The sequence below is a fragment of the Artemia franciscana genome, chromosome 1 (assembly GCF_032884065.1).
Source record: "Artemia franciscana chromosome 1, ASM3288406v1, whole genome shotgun sequence".
In the NCBI taxonomy this organism is placed as follows: Eukaryota; Metazoa; Arthropoda; class Branchiopoda; order Anostraca; family Artemiidae; genus Artemia; species Artemia franciscana.
This window is the reverse complement of record NC_088863.1, coordinates 28,399,077-28,416,541: the sequence shown is the minus strand read 5'-3', so window position 1 is coordinate 28,416,541 and position 17,465 is coordinate 28,399,077. Positions and strand designations below refer to the sequence as shown.

General features: G+C 34.5%; 2 protein-coding genes across 2 annotated transcripts in view; both read right to left on the bottom strand.

Moving 5' to 3' along the window:
* LOC136028024 (fez family zinc finger protein 2-like) overlaps window positions 1-12,224 on the bottom strand; it is a 61,869-nt gene extending 49,645 nt beyond the window's left edge. Inside the window, exon 1 of the mRNA XM_065705599.1 lies at window positions 12,150-12,224. The gene's annotated coding sequence lies outside the window, so the exon portion shown is untranslated. The remainder of the gene's footprint in view (window positions 1-12,149) is intronic.
* Window positions 12,225-16,422: 4,198 nt separating this feature from the next.
* LOC136027620 (craniofacial development protein 2-like) lies at window positions 16,423-17,253 on the bottom strand. Its single transcript, XM_065705070.1, has one exon. It carries the CDS (start codon window positions 17,251-17,253, stop codon window positions 16,423-16,425), a length of 831 nt encoding a protein of 276 aa, XP_065561142.1.
* Window positions 17,254-17,465: the final 212 nt, after the last annotated feature.

Here is a 17,465-nt window from a genome sequence, read left to right as displayed (position 1 = left end):
GCTTTTTAGTTTCATAAGAAAAACTATTTTAAAAATGTTTAGTTCAATCTAAGCCAGTCTATATGCTGTTTTTGTAGAAAATTGATATTATTTGTATAATTATTGTTTTTTTAAATACGAATGTTTTCAATAAATCAATTTTCTTTCAAATGAGCCATTAAAAAGCTCTCTATAATGCTCCATTGCCCTGGTAGCTGAGGAGAAAAACGGAAGAAAAAGATACTGTCGAAGCGGAATATCGTAGTTCAAGCCACTTATCTTTTTTTTTCGGGCCAATAGATTTTCCTTACTATTCAAGCCAAGGAGCTGTAAGTTTCCTACATAGGGGGGTCTTCGACAAGACGATTCTAATAGTATAGTTTGTTATTATTATTATTTAACTAGCTGTTGGGGTGGCGCTTCGCGCCACCCAACACCTAGTTGGTGGGGGCGCTTCGCGCCCCCCCCCCCCCCCAAGCCCCCCCGCGCGCGTAAGTCGTTACGCGCCATACGCGCCATTGTAGTTGTGTCCCTATGTCCCACCTGTGAATATAGATATATATATCTATCTATCTATATAAAAATAAGTTGTCTGTCTGTGGATGTGTGGATCAGGTGACGTCACCTGAAAAAACTGGATCAGGTGACGTCAAAACTGAAAAAACTAAAAAAAGGCAAAAACTACAAAAAAAACTAAAAACTAATAAAAAAAAATAAAAAAGCTAAAAAACTAAAAAAACTAAAAAAAGGCAAAAACTACAAAAAAACTAAAAACTAATAAAAAAGCTAAAAAACTAAAAAAACTAAAAAAAGGCAAAAACTACAAAAAAAACTAAAAACTAATAAAAAAAATAAAAAAGCTAAAAAACTAAAAAAACTAAAAAAACTAAAAAAAGGTAAAAAACTAAAAAAACTAAAAACTAAAAAAAACTAAAAAAAAGGAAAAAACTGAAAAATAAGCTAAAATAAAGGTAAAAACCAATAAAAAACTAAAAAAAAACTGAAAAAACTAAAAAAGGCAAAAACTACAAAAAAAAACTAAAAACTAATAAAAAAAGTAAAAAACTAAAAAACTAAAAAAACTAAAAAAACTAAAAAAAGGTGTAAAACTAAAAAAAATAAAAAATAAAAAAAACTAAAAAAAAGGAAAAAACTGAAAAATAAGCTAAAATAAAGGTAAAAACCAATAAAAAACTAAAAAGAAAAAAAGGAAAAAACTAAAAAAAATTTTCATCTAAAAAACTAAAAAAAACTAAAAAAGGTAAAAACTAAAAGAACTAAAAAAGAAAAAAATAAATGACGAAACTCAAAGAGAAAGCGACCAGGACAAAAGGAATGTTCGATTAGCAATCAACAAAGCACCGGGACACAGGGAGTATAAATGACGACCAGGACATAAGTAAAAAAAAAACTATCTATATATATAAAAATAAGTTGTCTGTGGATCTGTGGATCGTGGATCAGGTGACGTCGCCTGAAAAAACTGGATCAGGTGACGTCAAAACTGAAAAAACTAAAAAAAGGCAAAAACTACAAAAAAAAACTAAAAACTAATAAAAAAAATAAAAAAGCTAAAAAACTAAGTAAAAAAGCTAAAAAACTAAAAAAACTAAAAAAACTAAAAAAACTAAAAAAAGGTAAAAAACTAAAAAAAAATAAAAAATAAAAAAACTAAAAAAAAAGGAAAAAACTGAAAAATAAGCTAACATAAAGGTAAAAACCAATAAAAAACTAAAAAGAAAAAAAGGAAAAAACTAAAAAAAATTTTCATCTAAAAAACTAAAAAAAAACTAAAAAAGGTAAAAACTAAAAGAACTAAAAAATAAAAAAATAAATGACGACACTCAAAGAGAAAGCGACCAGGACAAAAGGAATGTTCGATTAGCAATCAACAAAGCACCGGGACACAGGGAGTATAAATGACGACCAGGACATAAGTAAAAAAAAAAATTAACAAAACTAAAAAGAAGGTAAAAACTACAAAAAAACTAAAAAGAAAAAAAAACTAAAAACTAATAAAAAACTAAAAAATCTAAAAATCTAAATAAACTAAAAAAGAAAAAAAAGGAAAAAAATAAAGGAGAAAAACAAAACTAAAAAACGAATGTATATACAGACCGGTACACCGGGATACAAATGACGACCGGGACACAGGGAATATAAATGACGACCGGGACACAGGGACACAACTACAACGGGGACACCGGGGGAAACAGGGGGATATAAATGACGACCGGGACAAAAAAACTAAAAAGAAAAAAAACTAAAAACTAATAAAAAAACTAAAAAATCTAAAAATCTAAATAAGCTAAAAAAGAAAAAAAAAGGAAAAAAATAAAGGAGAAAAACAAAACTAAAAAACGAATGTATATACAGACCGGGACACCGGGATACAAATGACGACCGGGACACAGGGAATATAAATGACGACCGGGACACAGGGACACAACTACAACGGGGACACCGGGGGAAACAGGGGGATGTAAATGACGACCGGGACACCGGGACAGGGAATGGTCGATTAGCAATCACCATCAACAAAGCTCAAGGGCAATCATTAGAATCATGAGGTATAGATCTGAATACAGATTGTTTTCCCATGGACCATTATATGTTGCATGTTCAAGAGTCGGTAAACCTGACAATCTATTTATATGCAAAGACAATGGGACAGCAAAGAATGTTGTATATTCGCAAGTTTTACGTAGTTAAAACCATATATATATATATATATATATATATATATATATATATATATATATATATATATATATATATATATATATATCTATATTCACAGGTGGGACATAGGGACACAACTACAATGGCGCGTAACTATTATGGCGCGTAACGACTTACGCGCGCGGGGGGGCTTGGGGGGGGCGCGAAGCGCCCCCACCAACTAGGTGTTGGGGTGGCGCGAAGCGCCACCCCAACAGCTAGTATATATATATATATATATATATATATATATATATATATATATATATATATATATATATATATATATATATATATATATATATATATATATATATATATATATATATATATATATATATGTTTTTAACTACGTAAAACTTGCGAATATACAACATTCTTTGCTGTCCCATTGTCTGTGCATATAAATAGATTGTCAGGTTTACCGACTCTTGAACATGCAACATATAATGGTCCATGGGAAAACAATCCGTATTCAGATCTATACCTCATGATTCTAATGATTGCCCTTGAGCTTTGTTGATGGTGATTGCTAATCGACCATTCCCTGAGTCGCCATCGTCATTTATATATCCCCCTGTGCACCCCGGCGTCCCCTTTGTAGTTATGTCCCTGTGTCCCGGTCGTCATTTATATTCCCTGTGTCCCGGTCGTCATTTGTGTCCCGGTGTTCCAGTCTGTGATTTCTCTTTGAGTGTCCCGGGCGTCATTTATATTCCTTGTGTCCCGGTGTCCCGGTCGTCATTTATATCCCCCTGTGCCCCCCGGCGTCCCCATTGTAGTTGTGTCCCTGTGTCCCGGTCGTCATTTATATTCCCTGTGTCCCGGTCGTCATTTGTATCCCGGTGTCCCGGTCTGTATATACATTCGTTTTTTAGTTTTGTTTTTCTCCTTTATTTTTTTCCTTTTTTCTTTTTTTTTTTTTTAGTTTATTTAGATTTTTAGATTTTTTAGTTTTTTCATTAGTTTTTAGTTTTTTTGTAGTTTTTACCATTTTTTTAGTTTTTTTAGTTTTTTTTACTTATGTCCTGGTCGTCATTTATACTCCCTGTGTCCCGGTCGTCATTTGTGTCTCGGTGCTTTGTTGATTGCTAATTTATATTATATTTATATTTATATTTTTTATATTTATTAATATTTTTTTAGTTTTCTTTTTCTCTTATTTTTCAGTTTTTTCCTTTTTTTTAGTTTTTTCTTTTTTAGTTTTTAGTTTTTTTTTGTTTTTTACCTTTTTTTAGTTTTTTTAGTTTTTTTAGTTTTTTAGCTTTTTTAGTTTTTTTATTAGTTTTTAGTTTTTTTTTAGTTTTTGCCTTTTTTTAGTTTTTTCAGTTTTTTTAGTTTTTAGTTTTTTACCTTTTTTTAGTTTTTTTAGTTTTTTAGCTTTTTTAGTTTTTTTTCTGTTTAGTTTTTTTTTTGTAGTTTTTACCTTTTTTAGTTTTTTTTCTTCTTTTGTATTAGTGTGAAATAATTCAGACGTCATATGCGGACAAACACGACGTCACTCGACAGACAGACAGACAGACATAACCCACAAACAACTTAAATTTATATATATTTATTCATATTTTTTTAGTTTTCTTTTTCTCTTTTATTTTTCAGTTTTTTCCTTTTTTTTAGTTTTTTTCTTTTTTAGTTTTTAGTTTTTTTTAGTTTTTTACCTTTTTTTAGTTTTTTTTTAGTTTTTTTAGTTTTTTAGCTTTTTTAGTTTTTTATTAGTTTTTATTTTTTTTGTAGTTTTTGCCTTTTTTATTTTTTTCAGTTTTTTTTTAGTTATTAGATTTTTACCTTTTTTTAGTTTTTTAGCTTTTTTAGTTTTTTTTTCTTTTTAGTTTTTTTTGTAGTGTTTACCTTTTTTAGTTTTTTTCTTCTTTTGTATTAGTGTGAAATATTTTTTTAGTTTTCTTTTTCTCTTATTTTTCAGTTTTTTCCTTTTTTTTAGTTTTTTCTTTTTTAGTTTTTAGTTTTTTTTTTGTTTTTTACCTTTTTTTAGTTTTTTTAGTTTTTTTAGTTTTTTAGCTTTTTTAGTTTTTTTATTAGTTTTTAGTTTTTTTTTAGTTTTTGCCTTTTTTTAGTTTTTTCAGTTTTTTTTAGTTTTTAGTTTTTTACCTCTTTTTAGTTTTTTTAGTTTTTTAGCTTTTTTAGTTTTTTTTCTGTTTAGTTTTTTTGTAGTTTTTACCTTTTTTAGTTTTTTTTCTTCTTTTGTATTAGTGTGAAATAATTCAGACGTCATATGCGGACAAACACGACGTCACTCGACAGACAGACAGACAGACATAACCCACAAACAACTTAAATTTATATATATTTATTCATATTTTTTTAGTTTTCTTTTTCTCTTTTATTTTTCAGTTTTTTCCTTTTTTTTAGTTTTTTTCTTTTTTAGTTTTTAGTTTTTTTTAGTTTTTTACCTTTTTTTAGTTTTTTTTAGTTTTTTTAGTTTTTTAGCTTTTTTAGTTTTTTTATTAGTTTTTATTTTTTTTGTAGTTTTTGCCTTTTTTTATTTTTTTCAGTTTTCTCTTATTTTTATCAGTTTTCTCTTATTTTTTTCAGTTTTGTCATATGCGAACAAACATGACGTCACCTGATCCATCCACAGATCCACACACAGACAACTTATTTTTATACATATAGATTAAGAATTAACGACGCTTCTTGACTACTAAGGTTCCTGCGTCGGCCCTGCAGTGCATTCCTGCAGCGTGATTCGATCTCTGGGTCCCGTATTACCAAGCTAAGGTCAAACCCACTGCGCCACCACAGGACTTAGTATAGTTGTTTTTTTTATCGAATATAGGTGAAACCTAGTCTGGGGTGCAGTGGTAGCTAGGAACCTAGTAAGAGACGATCACGTCTAATGCAAAGAAATATAAAAGCCTATAACTCCTAAAAATAGAGTAAAAAAATAAGAAATACACTATTAGAATCGCCTTGTCTGAAACCCCTCATTAGGAAATTTAATGTCCCTAGGCTTGAACAAAAAGGGAATATATTGGGTGGAAAATCAGAAAAGTGGCTGCAACTACAATATTCTGCATATAAGGGATCTTTTTTCAAATCAGATAGCTTGTCTAGTAAAAGACTGAAAAATGCAATCATTTTTTTTTATAATAAGGATCCTGCTTGCAGCGGTAGCTTGCAATCCGGGTCAGAGCAGTAGCTAGCAACCTACTAAGAGATGATCACGTCCACTACTAAGAAACAGAAAAGGGCCAAAAGTTCGAAAAATAGAGCTCGATCAAAACACAAACTATACTATTAGAATCGCCTTGTCCAAGACCCCAGATGTAGGAAACTTAATTAGTTTCTTAATAAGGAAAATCTATTGGCCCAAAAAAAAAATGAAATTCAGTGGCTTGAACCACGATATTCTGCTTCGACGGTATCTTTTTCTTCCGTTTTTTCTCCTCAGCTACCAGGGCAAGGGAACATTATAGAGAACTTCTTAATGGCTCATTTGAAAGAAAATTGGTTTATTTAAAAACATTTGTATTTAAAAAAAACACAATAATTATACAAATAAAATCAATTTTCTACAAAAAAGAGCCTGTTTCTGTAGCACAGTAGTAGCAGTAAGTAGCTACCAACCAAGTAAGTCATATTAAACAACGAACTATAGCCAATAGTTATTAAAGTATTTAAATAAATAATTATATACATGATGATACAACACACGCTTATCTTTTGACAAGATAATCCTGGTTACAGCAGTAGCCAGCAACCTAGTAAAAGACGATCACGTCCAATAATAAAAATAAAATAGTCCATACTCCTGAAAATAATGTCATATCAAAATGATCCTGGTTGCAGCGGTAGCTAGCAACCTAGAAACAAACGATTATGTCCCTCAGTGAAACTGCAATAATCCATAACTCCTAAAATAGAGTTGCATCAAAATAACAAGTAAACTATTCAAGTTCAAGTTCAAGTTCATTTATTTATTAATCGCACATACATATATATATAAATGACATAGGCCTATGGGGAGACAAGCTCGAAAAACTAGGCCTAGACAAAGATAAAAAATTAACACACTACAATACAAAGATAAACATGACGGCAAAGATACAATAACACAACAATAATATGAAAGTAGCAGCTAGCCCAGGATCATTCAATACTATTGAAGAAATTAAAAATGTCCATATTATTAAATATAAATTAATACTGGAAGATAGCTGAGAGGCCCATAATCACCCAGAGCAACGAATCATACAAAAACTTTGCCTTACTAAAAAGATACTTAATTAAAAATAATCCTGAACTAAATGATATTTAAGTTTCCTTTTTATTAAATGGATAGAGGAAAAATTATCAATAAGAGTCTTGTGAGCATCCCAGCACCAATCTATTGACACAAACGGAGCGAATTTAGATCTCTCAGTATTATACTTGTCAATGTAGATATCCTTTTTTTGTCGAGTGTTATAATTATGTAAATTTTGTGATTGGGAGAACAAACTTTGATGGAGGTAATATGGCGGTAATTTCTTAATGTCATAATTGATTTTGAAAAGAATTGCTCCAAAAGCAAATTGTTGAGAGACTGGAAGTATATCTAGATAAGTATATAAAGATGCAGTAGAAGACTTATTTGGAAGTTCAATAGGTGATGGAATAAACAGTTTAAGGATTCTTAGGGCTTTATTTTGTAAAATCTGTATTGGTTTAATATGGGTTTCAAATGTAGATAAATATACTAGAGAACAATAATTAATATTAGTCTGAATCAGAGCAAAATAAATACTTCGTAAAGCAGAGTAGGGCAAACAAAGCTTCAACCTTCGCATTAAACCAACATACCTTGAAATCTTTAATCGTAGATTTTGAATGTGTGTTTTAAAAGATAAGCTTTCGTCAATCACAAGTGCAAGGTACTTTATCATTTTCACACGAGATATTGATAATAAATACTTTGAAGAAGTAACTCGGGTAATACGAGGGCAGATATTTGACTTTCTGCCGTAAATTATGAAATTAGTTTTTGATACATTCAAAGCAATAAAATTTGAAGAACACCAATCAAGAACATTAGAAAATGCAGTATTCAGTTTTGCCTCCAGCTCCTCGTCATTCTTTTCAGAAATTGAAACTGCCGTATCATCAGAAAAATGTGTGTTGAGACACGGGGATGTAAAAGCGCGATGAAAATCATTTATGTAAATTAAAAAAAGGAGAGGACCTAGGACAGAGCCCTGAGGTACCCCAACCTTCGAAGACTGAGGTACAGGTGAAGAGAGGAAATTGCCTCCATCTAATCGTTGCTTTCTCTTATCAAGATAAGATTTAACTAGATCCAACGCCGGTCCACGCACACCACAATTATCCAATTTACTAAAAAGAATACAATGGGATATTGTATCGAATGCTTTTTTAAAATCTAAATATATTGTTGCTGGAATTTCACCTCTATCTAAGCATTCATGAATATATTGGATGAGAGCAACGATAGCATGTTCAGTGTTGTGTCCAGACCGGAAACCAAACTGGGAATTTGTGAAGAAATTAGACGATTTAAGAAAGTAATAAAACCTCTTATAAATTGCCTTCTCAAGTATTTTAGAAAATGCTGACAGAATAGAAATAGGGCGGTAATTTGATGGATTTTCAGGAGAGTCACCTTTATGAAGCGGAACTATCCGCGCTTCTTTAAAAGCAGATGGGAAAACTCCAGTTTTAAATGAAAGATTAATTATATGCTGTAATGGTAATATTATTGCAGACAGTATTTCTTTAACAATTTTAGAACTAGACCCGTCAATTCCCGCTGAATTACCTGGATTTATATCACATACTATTTTTGTTATTTCAGAATGAGAAATAGGCCCGAGAAAAATTGAATTACTTTGAGGAGATGGAAGGTATGAAGAAAAATGTTTATTACTATGTGAATCAAACTGGTTCATTACTGATGAAACAATTTTCTCTCCTATTTTAGCAAAATAAGTATTCAAAATATCAGCCACTTTCTCCGATTTATTAGTAGTCGAACCATCTTCTAAACTAATAACTTCAGGAAAATCGACTTACTTTCTTTTTTTATAAAATAATAAATTATAGACCACGTTTTGCGAGGAGAATTTTGAGCTTCTTCGAAGGACTTTTTATAATACAATTGTTTCGACAAACGTATCATTGTGGTTAATTTATTTTTGAAAATTCTAAAATTTTTAATATTATAATCAGTTGGATTCTTTAACTGCTTTTTAAATAACTGATTTTTTTTCTTAACTGATATCAAAATTCCAGACGTTATCCATGGCCTTATAGGAAATTTTTCTCTGCAAATTTTAATCGTAACAAATGGGCAACTAGAACCAAGGCAGCAATTGAAATTTCTTAGAAAATTATCAGTTGCCATATCTGAATCCTCCGTGGATATTACCTCCTGCCAATCCAATAGTCCAAGGCTTTCATTCAGGTGCTTTAATGTTATTTTATTTATTAACCGTCCTTGACGTTCCTTACTTACCTGTGGTATTTTATATGTAAGAGCTAAATCTGAAACCAGCAGGAAATGATCCGATATATCACTTAAAACAGCAAAATTTGCTTGAATAGGTAAAGATGTAAAAATATTATCAATGAGAGAAGCAGAACTAGATGAAATTCTTGTAGGTATCAGGCAAGTAGGAAGCAGACACGCAGAAAAGCAAGAAGACAATAACTCAACAGAGGATTCATTTGAAGCTTCTAGAAGGTCAATATTGAAATCTCCGGAAAGGATTACATCTTTATTTTGAAAATGGGGTTGATGCAAAAAATCATGGAGTTTAGAGAGGAAAGATTTGACTGGAGAAGAAGGCGGTCGGTATACTACGCAAAAAAAACATCTTTTTTTCCAAGACTAATTTCATGTCACCATTACTTCAAAAAGCATTTCCTCATGAGAACCTTCCAGATTTGCAATGCGTCGAAAAGAGATACCTTCTTTAACTAGTACTGCTAAACCACCCTGGCGCCTAGTCAACCGGTTTTTAAAAATAAATTGATATCCAGGAAAAACAACCTGAGGAGTCAGGTCTGTAAGAAAAGTCTCACAGAATCCAACGACATGACAAGATAGTTTGTGAACTACATCGGCAAGATCATCCTGTGAACTAAAAAAACCCCTACAATTTGAAAATCCTGTTCTCACAACACCGGTACTGGGAAGATCAGAAACTTCGGAAGGTAATTTATATTTACAATTTGGAAAGTTAATTAGCCCACCGTCATTTATCTTATTTCCTGAAAATTTATCATGGCTCTGGAATATGGAAAAATCAAAAGGGTTAGACTCAAGGTATCTCAGTCTATCCCCAATACAATTATCATCCAATGTACAAAATCAGAATTATGATCCGAACTATCAGAAACTTTCGCAAAATGCATACCGTCTGAGTCTTAAAGTAGCAAAAACAACTGAACCAGTGAAAACTCGAAAATAATGAAAGAAAAAGAAACTGCTTGAAAATAAATAGAAACAGAAGAGAGAAATGGAACATATTCATTGTAAGATGAAATGCGGACACTGAAAAATTATTGCACTCAATTACTTCATATAAATAGAAACACACACAAAAAAAGAAAGAAAAAGACATAAAATAAACACATAATAAGCTACAGAGGGACAAAAAATAGAATATTTTTTCCCTACAGAGGAAAAAAAAATGCTATCGTATGAACAGAGAAACATTACATATTGTAAAATAATAAAAGTAATCTCATCAAATGAAATGTCATTATTAATCGCCGTAACTAGTCAATCGTAATCCACTGTGAAGACGGAGACTTTTTACATTCTAGCGATAATTTGCTCCCTTTTTGTTTAATACGCGTAAGATGAACCGAACCTGAATCACGCATCTCCTTTCCCTTAGACAATAGCTCATTCCGTGGAAAATTTAGCTTTGGTGGGAGATCACTGCAAATGCGAATTCCACTACCCTTCAACTTATTTACCTCACTGAGAATCGGCTGAATGCTACGATCCGTGTCTAGCGATATAAAAACAGGGGCCGGTCGAACACTAGTTTTCCTACTAGTAATGTTTGAACTGCTATTTCTCTTAAGGCGATAACACTTTGTAAGAGAAATGTCCTCGGTAACTTGCAATTTGTCAGAAAGAAGAGACATTACGTTGCTAGTCACTGATTGATTATGCTTTTCAGGAGGCAGACCATGAACAATCAAATTTAATCTCCTTTCTCTCATTTCGATTTCCAAAAGCCTACTCTCCAAATCGTTATTCCGCAATTTTTCTTGCTCTAGATCATTTCGAAGCTTTTTTGCTTCATCTTGTAGATTAGCATTTTCTGCTGATATTTTCCTGACTTCGTCTTGAAGAGCAACTATTGAGACCGAAAAACTTTTCTGTTCCGCTAATATTTTATCCAGTGACGCCTGAAGCCGTTTCATTCCTTCATCAAACTTTGCTTGAGTGACCACCATAATAATTGCTATAATCCGCACGTAGAAGTCTATTATTGCATCAAATTACGCAATAAAAAGTCCAAAACAATATCAAATTTAATCCTTTTAACTTGAAAAAAGTAATCCGATTATAGGAGTTCACTCTTCAATAGCTAGTGAATGACTGTGAACCACCTTGTCCGAACCCCCTGTATAGGAAACTTACCGTCTTTTGGCTTAAACAACAAAGAAAATATGTTGGCTTGAAAATCAAGAAAAGTGGCTGAAATCACGATATTCTATATACGGCATCTTTTTTTTAGGTTTTCTCTTTCTTCTCAGATAGCTTGGTACTGACGCATCCTAGAGATCTGTTTATTGGCTCAATTTAAATGAAATTGATGTTGTTAAAAAAAAAATTTGGAATAAAAAAAAAAAAGCTTTAAATCTAATCAATTTCTTTCGAAAAATCTTAATGAGGAAAAAACTCTATCCTATACTAACTTAAATGTTTAATACAAAGTGCAAGTTTAGAGATTGATGAATCCGGGTTGTTTACACAAAGGACGATGTATTTTATTATGAATGGTGACTATTTAAGTTTATCGGATATAATTGAAACCTAGTCAGGGTTGCAGCAGTACCTAGCAATCTAGTAATAGACGATCACGTTCCACAGTAAAAATAACATACTAAAGGACGACACGACCAATAGCTAAACAAAAAAATTTCCTGTGACCGCCAAAAAGTGTGTTGAATTTAATACCCAAAAAGTACACAATCGGAAGTGCCTTTGCCGAAAACCCCACCCAGGACACTTACCGGCCTTTGGCTTCAACAATTAAAACAAGGAATACAAGTTGAACAGGAGTCGTATTTCAAATTGAGGGAAGGTTTTCTTCCGTCAATATTATTTTAGCGTGTAGGCATATAAATCCTTAACTGATCGAGACTCTGGAGGTTAGTTCTTCTGTTCTAGTCATAAGCCCCATTTAAAAAAGAGTCTTATGCTAACTCAGGTTATCTCTGGAAATGCGTTAAATAAAGTTTTAGAATACCTGCACAGTATGAGGACCAATTACGAATTCCTCAGTTATGCTGCAGTCCAGAAGAAGCAAACTGTGTATCATCAACTGAAAACAATGATATTGTCTAATTGATTAAATGAAAAACAAGTTTGTTTAACTGAAAGTAAGGAGCGACATTAAAACTTAAAACGAACAGAAATTACTCTGTATATGGAAGGGGATTTTCCTCCTCAACGCCCTACTCTTTACGCTAAAGTTTAAATCTTTCTCTTAACTCTACTTTCTAAAAAAGTAAAAAAACTTACTAAGTAGTAAAAAAATACTAAGTATCCATAACTTAAGCTACCTGGAGTATTGGTAACTTACAGAGTATGACTAGATGTTACTCATACTCTTTGCTCAAGTCATTAAAGGGCTTAAGGGAGCTTTTACATAAAGTCGTTTCTGTTCATGCTAACCTTTACATGATAATTCATATATGGACAAAAGTGCTTTCCGATAATTTTGAAACTTTCGAGAAACATTGTAAGGGTTAACAGGCATTAAAATTATTTTGGGACGAAGAGGGTGCTAAAAGGACAGAAAATTGAACAAAAAATCTTTTGTCCCTCATCAGTTTGAAGCTTACATTCGTAAGTTCCTGGGCAAAGTGGAGCTGAGCATTAAAAAAAAATTTGGGTCAAAAATTCCCCCAAAACGAAATCCAAAAAAAGCGCAAAAAAAGCAACTAGACAATAAAAAAGTTCCAAACGGCAGGAAATTTACAGTCTCAAGTTCTTGGACAAAATAAACCCTCTTACACTAAAACGATTTAGTTTTGCGGCACGAGACCCCTGGAAACTACGATTCTTGAAAAGGTAAAAAAAACGAACATTTTTTTTACCAATTGACTGGAAAATTTGAAGGACCGTACCCTTGGCTAAACAGACTGCGCGTATTCACTTGACAGAGAAGGGTGTTAAAAGCTAAAAAAAATGCACCAAACCCTTATTGTCCTTGATCAGTTCGCAACTCGATTTGAAGCTCTTGTTGCAGTATTTTCAAACAAGCTCTTTGAGCAAACTGCATTAACAATGAATTGCAATCACAGAAAACCAACAAAAACAGGATGTCCATCGAAAAGAGATCACGATGCTCTTCAGCAAAGTTATTATGACGAGGAATTAACAATTTCTGCGGCTCCAAATGTATTGGACATCCAAATATTGCGTTTGTGAAATTTCTGTGCCCATCGACTTGGGGCTGGAAGTATTCTCCTTCTCACTGATGCCAGGATCAAATATTAGTCCATGAGCCCTGCACCCTTGCCTATAATTTAGCTATGGCTACTAAAGAACTTGCATCACAATTTAAGAAATAATGCTAAAATTATTATTCCTTGCTTAAATTATGCCTTAAGAATACTCTTGCAATAGTTGTCCTCCCCCCACCCCCTGATAAAGAGTCTGAACCCCTTCCAAAGAACTATCCTAGCTTAATCATATGCTGAAATTAGTCTGGTATACAAACGTTTTTCAAAAACTTTCAAAATTACAATTATTAAAATTAGCCTTGGGCAGGAACTAGAAGATGAAATTACAATTTCTATATAAAGGCATCCCGGTCAGCTCTTGGATTCAGCAGGTCTTTTACGTGTTGACCAAAACGTCAAAAGTGTTTGGTCCTTCAGATAGATCGCGTGGACAGGGTTAATTTAAGATGATTGAAGCTAGTATTAATGCTGATCAACAAAATATCGCGTTGAACTTAAATGATATTCTTAAGAACTCGAATGAAATATTCGTATTTTTGAACCATGTCTTGTTGATATTTAAAATTTATTTATTTGAGATTTGTTGAAAATTAACAGCAAATCAAAAGACAGCAAAGGAAAAAAAAACTGAGGTTTCAGCAATTACTGCGTTTTTGATGAGACTAAGGATATAACAAGTTTAAGCATAAGTGGACAAATCATTTCTTCTTCAATAGTAGCTGTACTTACTTGTACTTGGGTCACGTTCGAGCCTTGTCCAGGCCCATCGTGGTATCCAGAATTTGTCGACATGCATCTCTCCATTGCTCTCTTTCAAGTGTGATTGGCTCGATCAACTGGATCCATTGTCTATTCCATCGGTGCCCGTGCTTCTTGAAACCTCCCATTGGCTCGAGATCAGCTCTAACTGTTGATAACCATGTCTTTCTTTGTCCTTCAGGCTTCTTCTTCCAGTGCGCAAGGGGTTGGCATTTCAAGCACTGTTTGCTGAACGAGTCATCCGGTCGGCGCAGTGTATGCCCGAACCATCGTACACGTCTCGCTTTGACAACATCAGAGACAAGTGGTATATCACCACATCTTCTTCTGATGACATCGTTACGGACGCGGTCAGAGAGATGCAGGCCAAGAATACAGCGAAGACACTTGTGGTGGAAGACATTCAGGTTATTAGCCTCCCCAGCTCTGAGGGGCCACGTTTCGCAACCATAAAGAAGCACAGAGAGAACCAAAGCGTTATATATCCGGAGCTTTGTTCGAAGGGAGATTTCATTTCGTAACCAGAGGCACTTCCGAAGCTGGATGAATGCTGCCCAGGCTGCGGAGATGCGGCTTTGTATTTCGCTTAGAGCTTCGCCCTTGGAAATTATTAGGGAGCCTAGATATTTGAAATTCTGGACGTCCTCGATTGGGATGCCATTCAATGTGATTGGAGTTTCATCTAGCCCAGAGGTGCGCATCGATTTTGTTTTCGATTGGCTGATCTTTAGTCCAGTAGCAAGGGATCTAACAGCAATGTCGTCTATCATGAGCTGTGCTTCTATTATCGACTCAGCCAAGATATCCACATCATCGGCGTAATCAAGGTCTGTTATTGATAGTGCTGGACTGATTGTCACACCTTTGTATTTGTCAAGAGTCTTCATGATCTGGTCAATGACAAAGTTAAATAAAATAGGCGATAAGGCACAACCCTGTCGCACTCCTTTGTCAATTGATATTTCTTTTGAGATTTCTCCGTCAGCTCTTATATATGCCCTCGTTCCCACGTAATAAGCCTTAATTAAACGGACTAACTTTTCGGGCACTCCATCATCCCTCATTGCATCCCAGATGGCAATTCTCTTTACCGAGTCAAAAGCCGTTACAAAGTCGATAAAGACTTGTATTGTTTCCTGCTGGTGTATAAGGCGGTGTTCCAGGATCTGTCTCAGGCTAAAAATATGATCGCAGCATCCCATACCAGGTCTGAATCCTGCTTGATTTGGCCTCGTCCGATCATTTCTTATATTTCTGAACCTATTTAATACTATTATTGTGAAAACTTTTGCAGAAATGGGTATCAGGGAAATTCCTCTATAATTTTTACAATCGGCTCGATCCCTTTTCATAAATACAGGAATTATTATAGAGGTACTCCACTCTTCAGGAATGTATTCGTTGACCCAGACATCCGTGAGTAAGTTGTGAAGCTCGTCGATAGCCGCTTCTGGAAGGGCCTTGAGAAGTTCAGCTGGTAATTCGTCAATGCCAGGGCTTTTATTATTTTTTAATAGTTTTACGGCATGAATAATTTCTTCTCTGCTTGGAGGGGCGATATTGCAATCCTCATACACAGATGGTGACTCAGAACTGCTGTGGGATGGAATGGGTTGGCTGTGGACATTTTCTGATGGGTGAAGAAGCTCCTGGAAGTGAGCACGCCATCGTTCGATGCGATCTTCTTTGCTCGTGAGAAGCTTGTTGTCCTTACTAAGTAGCGTGGGGGTAGATCTTTGCTTCTTTTTCCCGGCTGATTCTCCTAGGAGCTGGTAGAGTTTCCGTGAATCATTGCGTGCAGCAGCTTTTTCCATTTCACAGGCTACATTTGACCAATATGCTTGTTTGTCTGCCTTAGCAGATTTGTGACATTCTTGGCGGAGTGCTTTAAAAGAAGCAGAGTGTTTATCAGTCATTTATTTCTTCCTTAAAGAGAGGTCTATTGTCTTCTGAGAAATCCATCTTTTGGGTTTTTTGTCCCTTACTCCGAGAATTTCTGTAGCTGCCTCTTTCACTTGATTTCGGAACTTGATCCAGCGCTTTTCTATATTTAGTGATGGGTTATAATTTTCTTGCTCGGTCATGGCACTTGTATCGGTCTCAGAAATTGCTTGATTGGTCTTAAATTCTCGGTCATTATCTTGCAACGCCGTGAAACGGTTTGTAAGTTCGAGCATAAAGGTCTCTTTGATTTCAGGGAGTTTGAGTTTCGCTGTGTCTAGGATGCGTCTAGGTGCAGATACTTTTTTGGAGCTGAGTCTGAATCTAACTTTTGATTTTAGTAATAAATGGTCAGATCCATTTTTTGATCCCTCTGTATACTCTCGAGTCTTTAATCATTGACTTCCAGCGACGAGAAACGAGTAAATAGTCAATTTGGGCGTGGGTTCGACCATCTCGGGGTCTCCAAGTGTAAGTGTGGCAAGGTTTGTGTTTAAACCATGTATTAGCCACACTGTGATTATTCAGCATAGCAAACATGAGAAGTCTAGCTCCGTTAATGCACCGGTCGCCTAAACCGTGGTTGCCAATGGCCCATTCAGAATCGTATAGTCTCGTGCCAATCCTGGCATTGAAGTCACCACCGATCACGAGGATGTCCTTACGAGGAATTTTATTCATAGTCAGTTGGAGGTCAGGATAGAATTTGTCTTTCAAGTGGTCAGGGGCGTCACGAATAGGGGCATATACAGATAGTATTGTCAGGTTATTACTCTGACCTTTTAAACGGGCCATCACAATTCTGTCAGACACTGCTTCATAGTCAAGGAGTCCCGATGCGATCTTGGGTGTCATGATTATTCCCACTCCTGCGAGGCCGGATCCATCCATTGGGTCAGAATTGAATAGTATGACCTTTTTACCCGAAGGGGCTATTAGGTCAAGTATCGTTTGTCCATTTAATCTTGTCTCTGAAACACAGAGTATGTCCAGGTTATATAAATAAAATTCTTCAGCTACGAAGGCTTGCGTTAGTGAACATTTGATGGAACAGAGGTTCCAGCAGCCGATATTCAGGCCATGTCTCCTTGATAGTATGGTAGCTAGCTCACTTTCCGACGAGGTCGCCAGCCTCGGCGCATCGCTTAATGCCGGGAATGCCGTAGCCAAATTCGCTCTCATATTAGACATATTCAACATAATTCTGGATGTTTCTTGGGTATGATTAACCGCAGGGGCCCCAGTCCTACGGGTCACCCGGAGCACGTTGGCCGTCACTTCGCTTGGCGTGAAGCAAGGTGACGTTTACACCCTCTCACCGCTATGAGGTGTGCTGGTGGTTTTGTTCTACTGCCTAGGGACGGAAGGGGGGAGCATCCTTACTTGCAACGCCG

Bases quoted from the DNA above. Each gene is read 5' to 3' on its own strand.
- LOC136027620 (XM_065705070.1), bottom strand. From the start codon at position 17,253: ATGAGAGCGAATTTGGCTACGGCATTCCCGGCATTAAGCGATGCGCCG.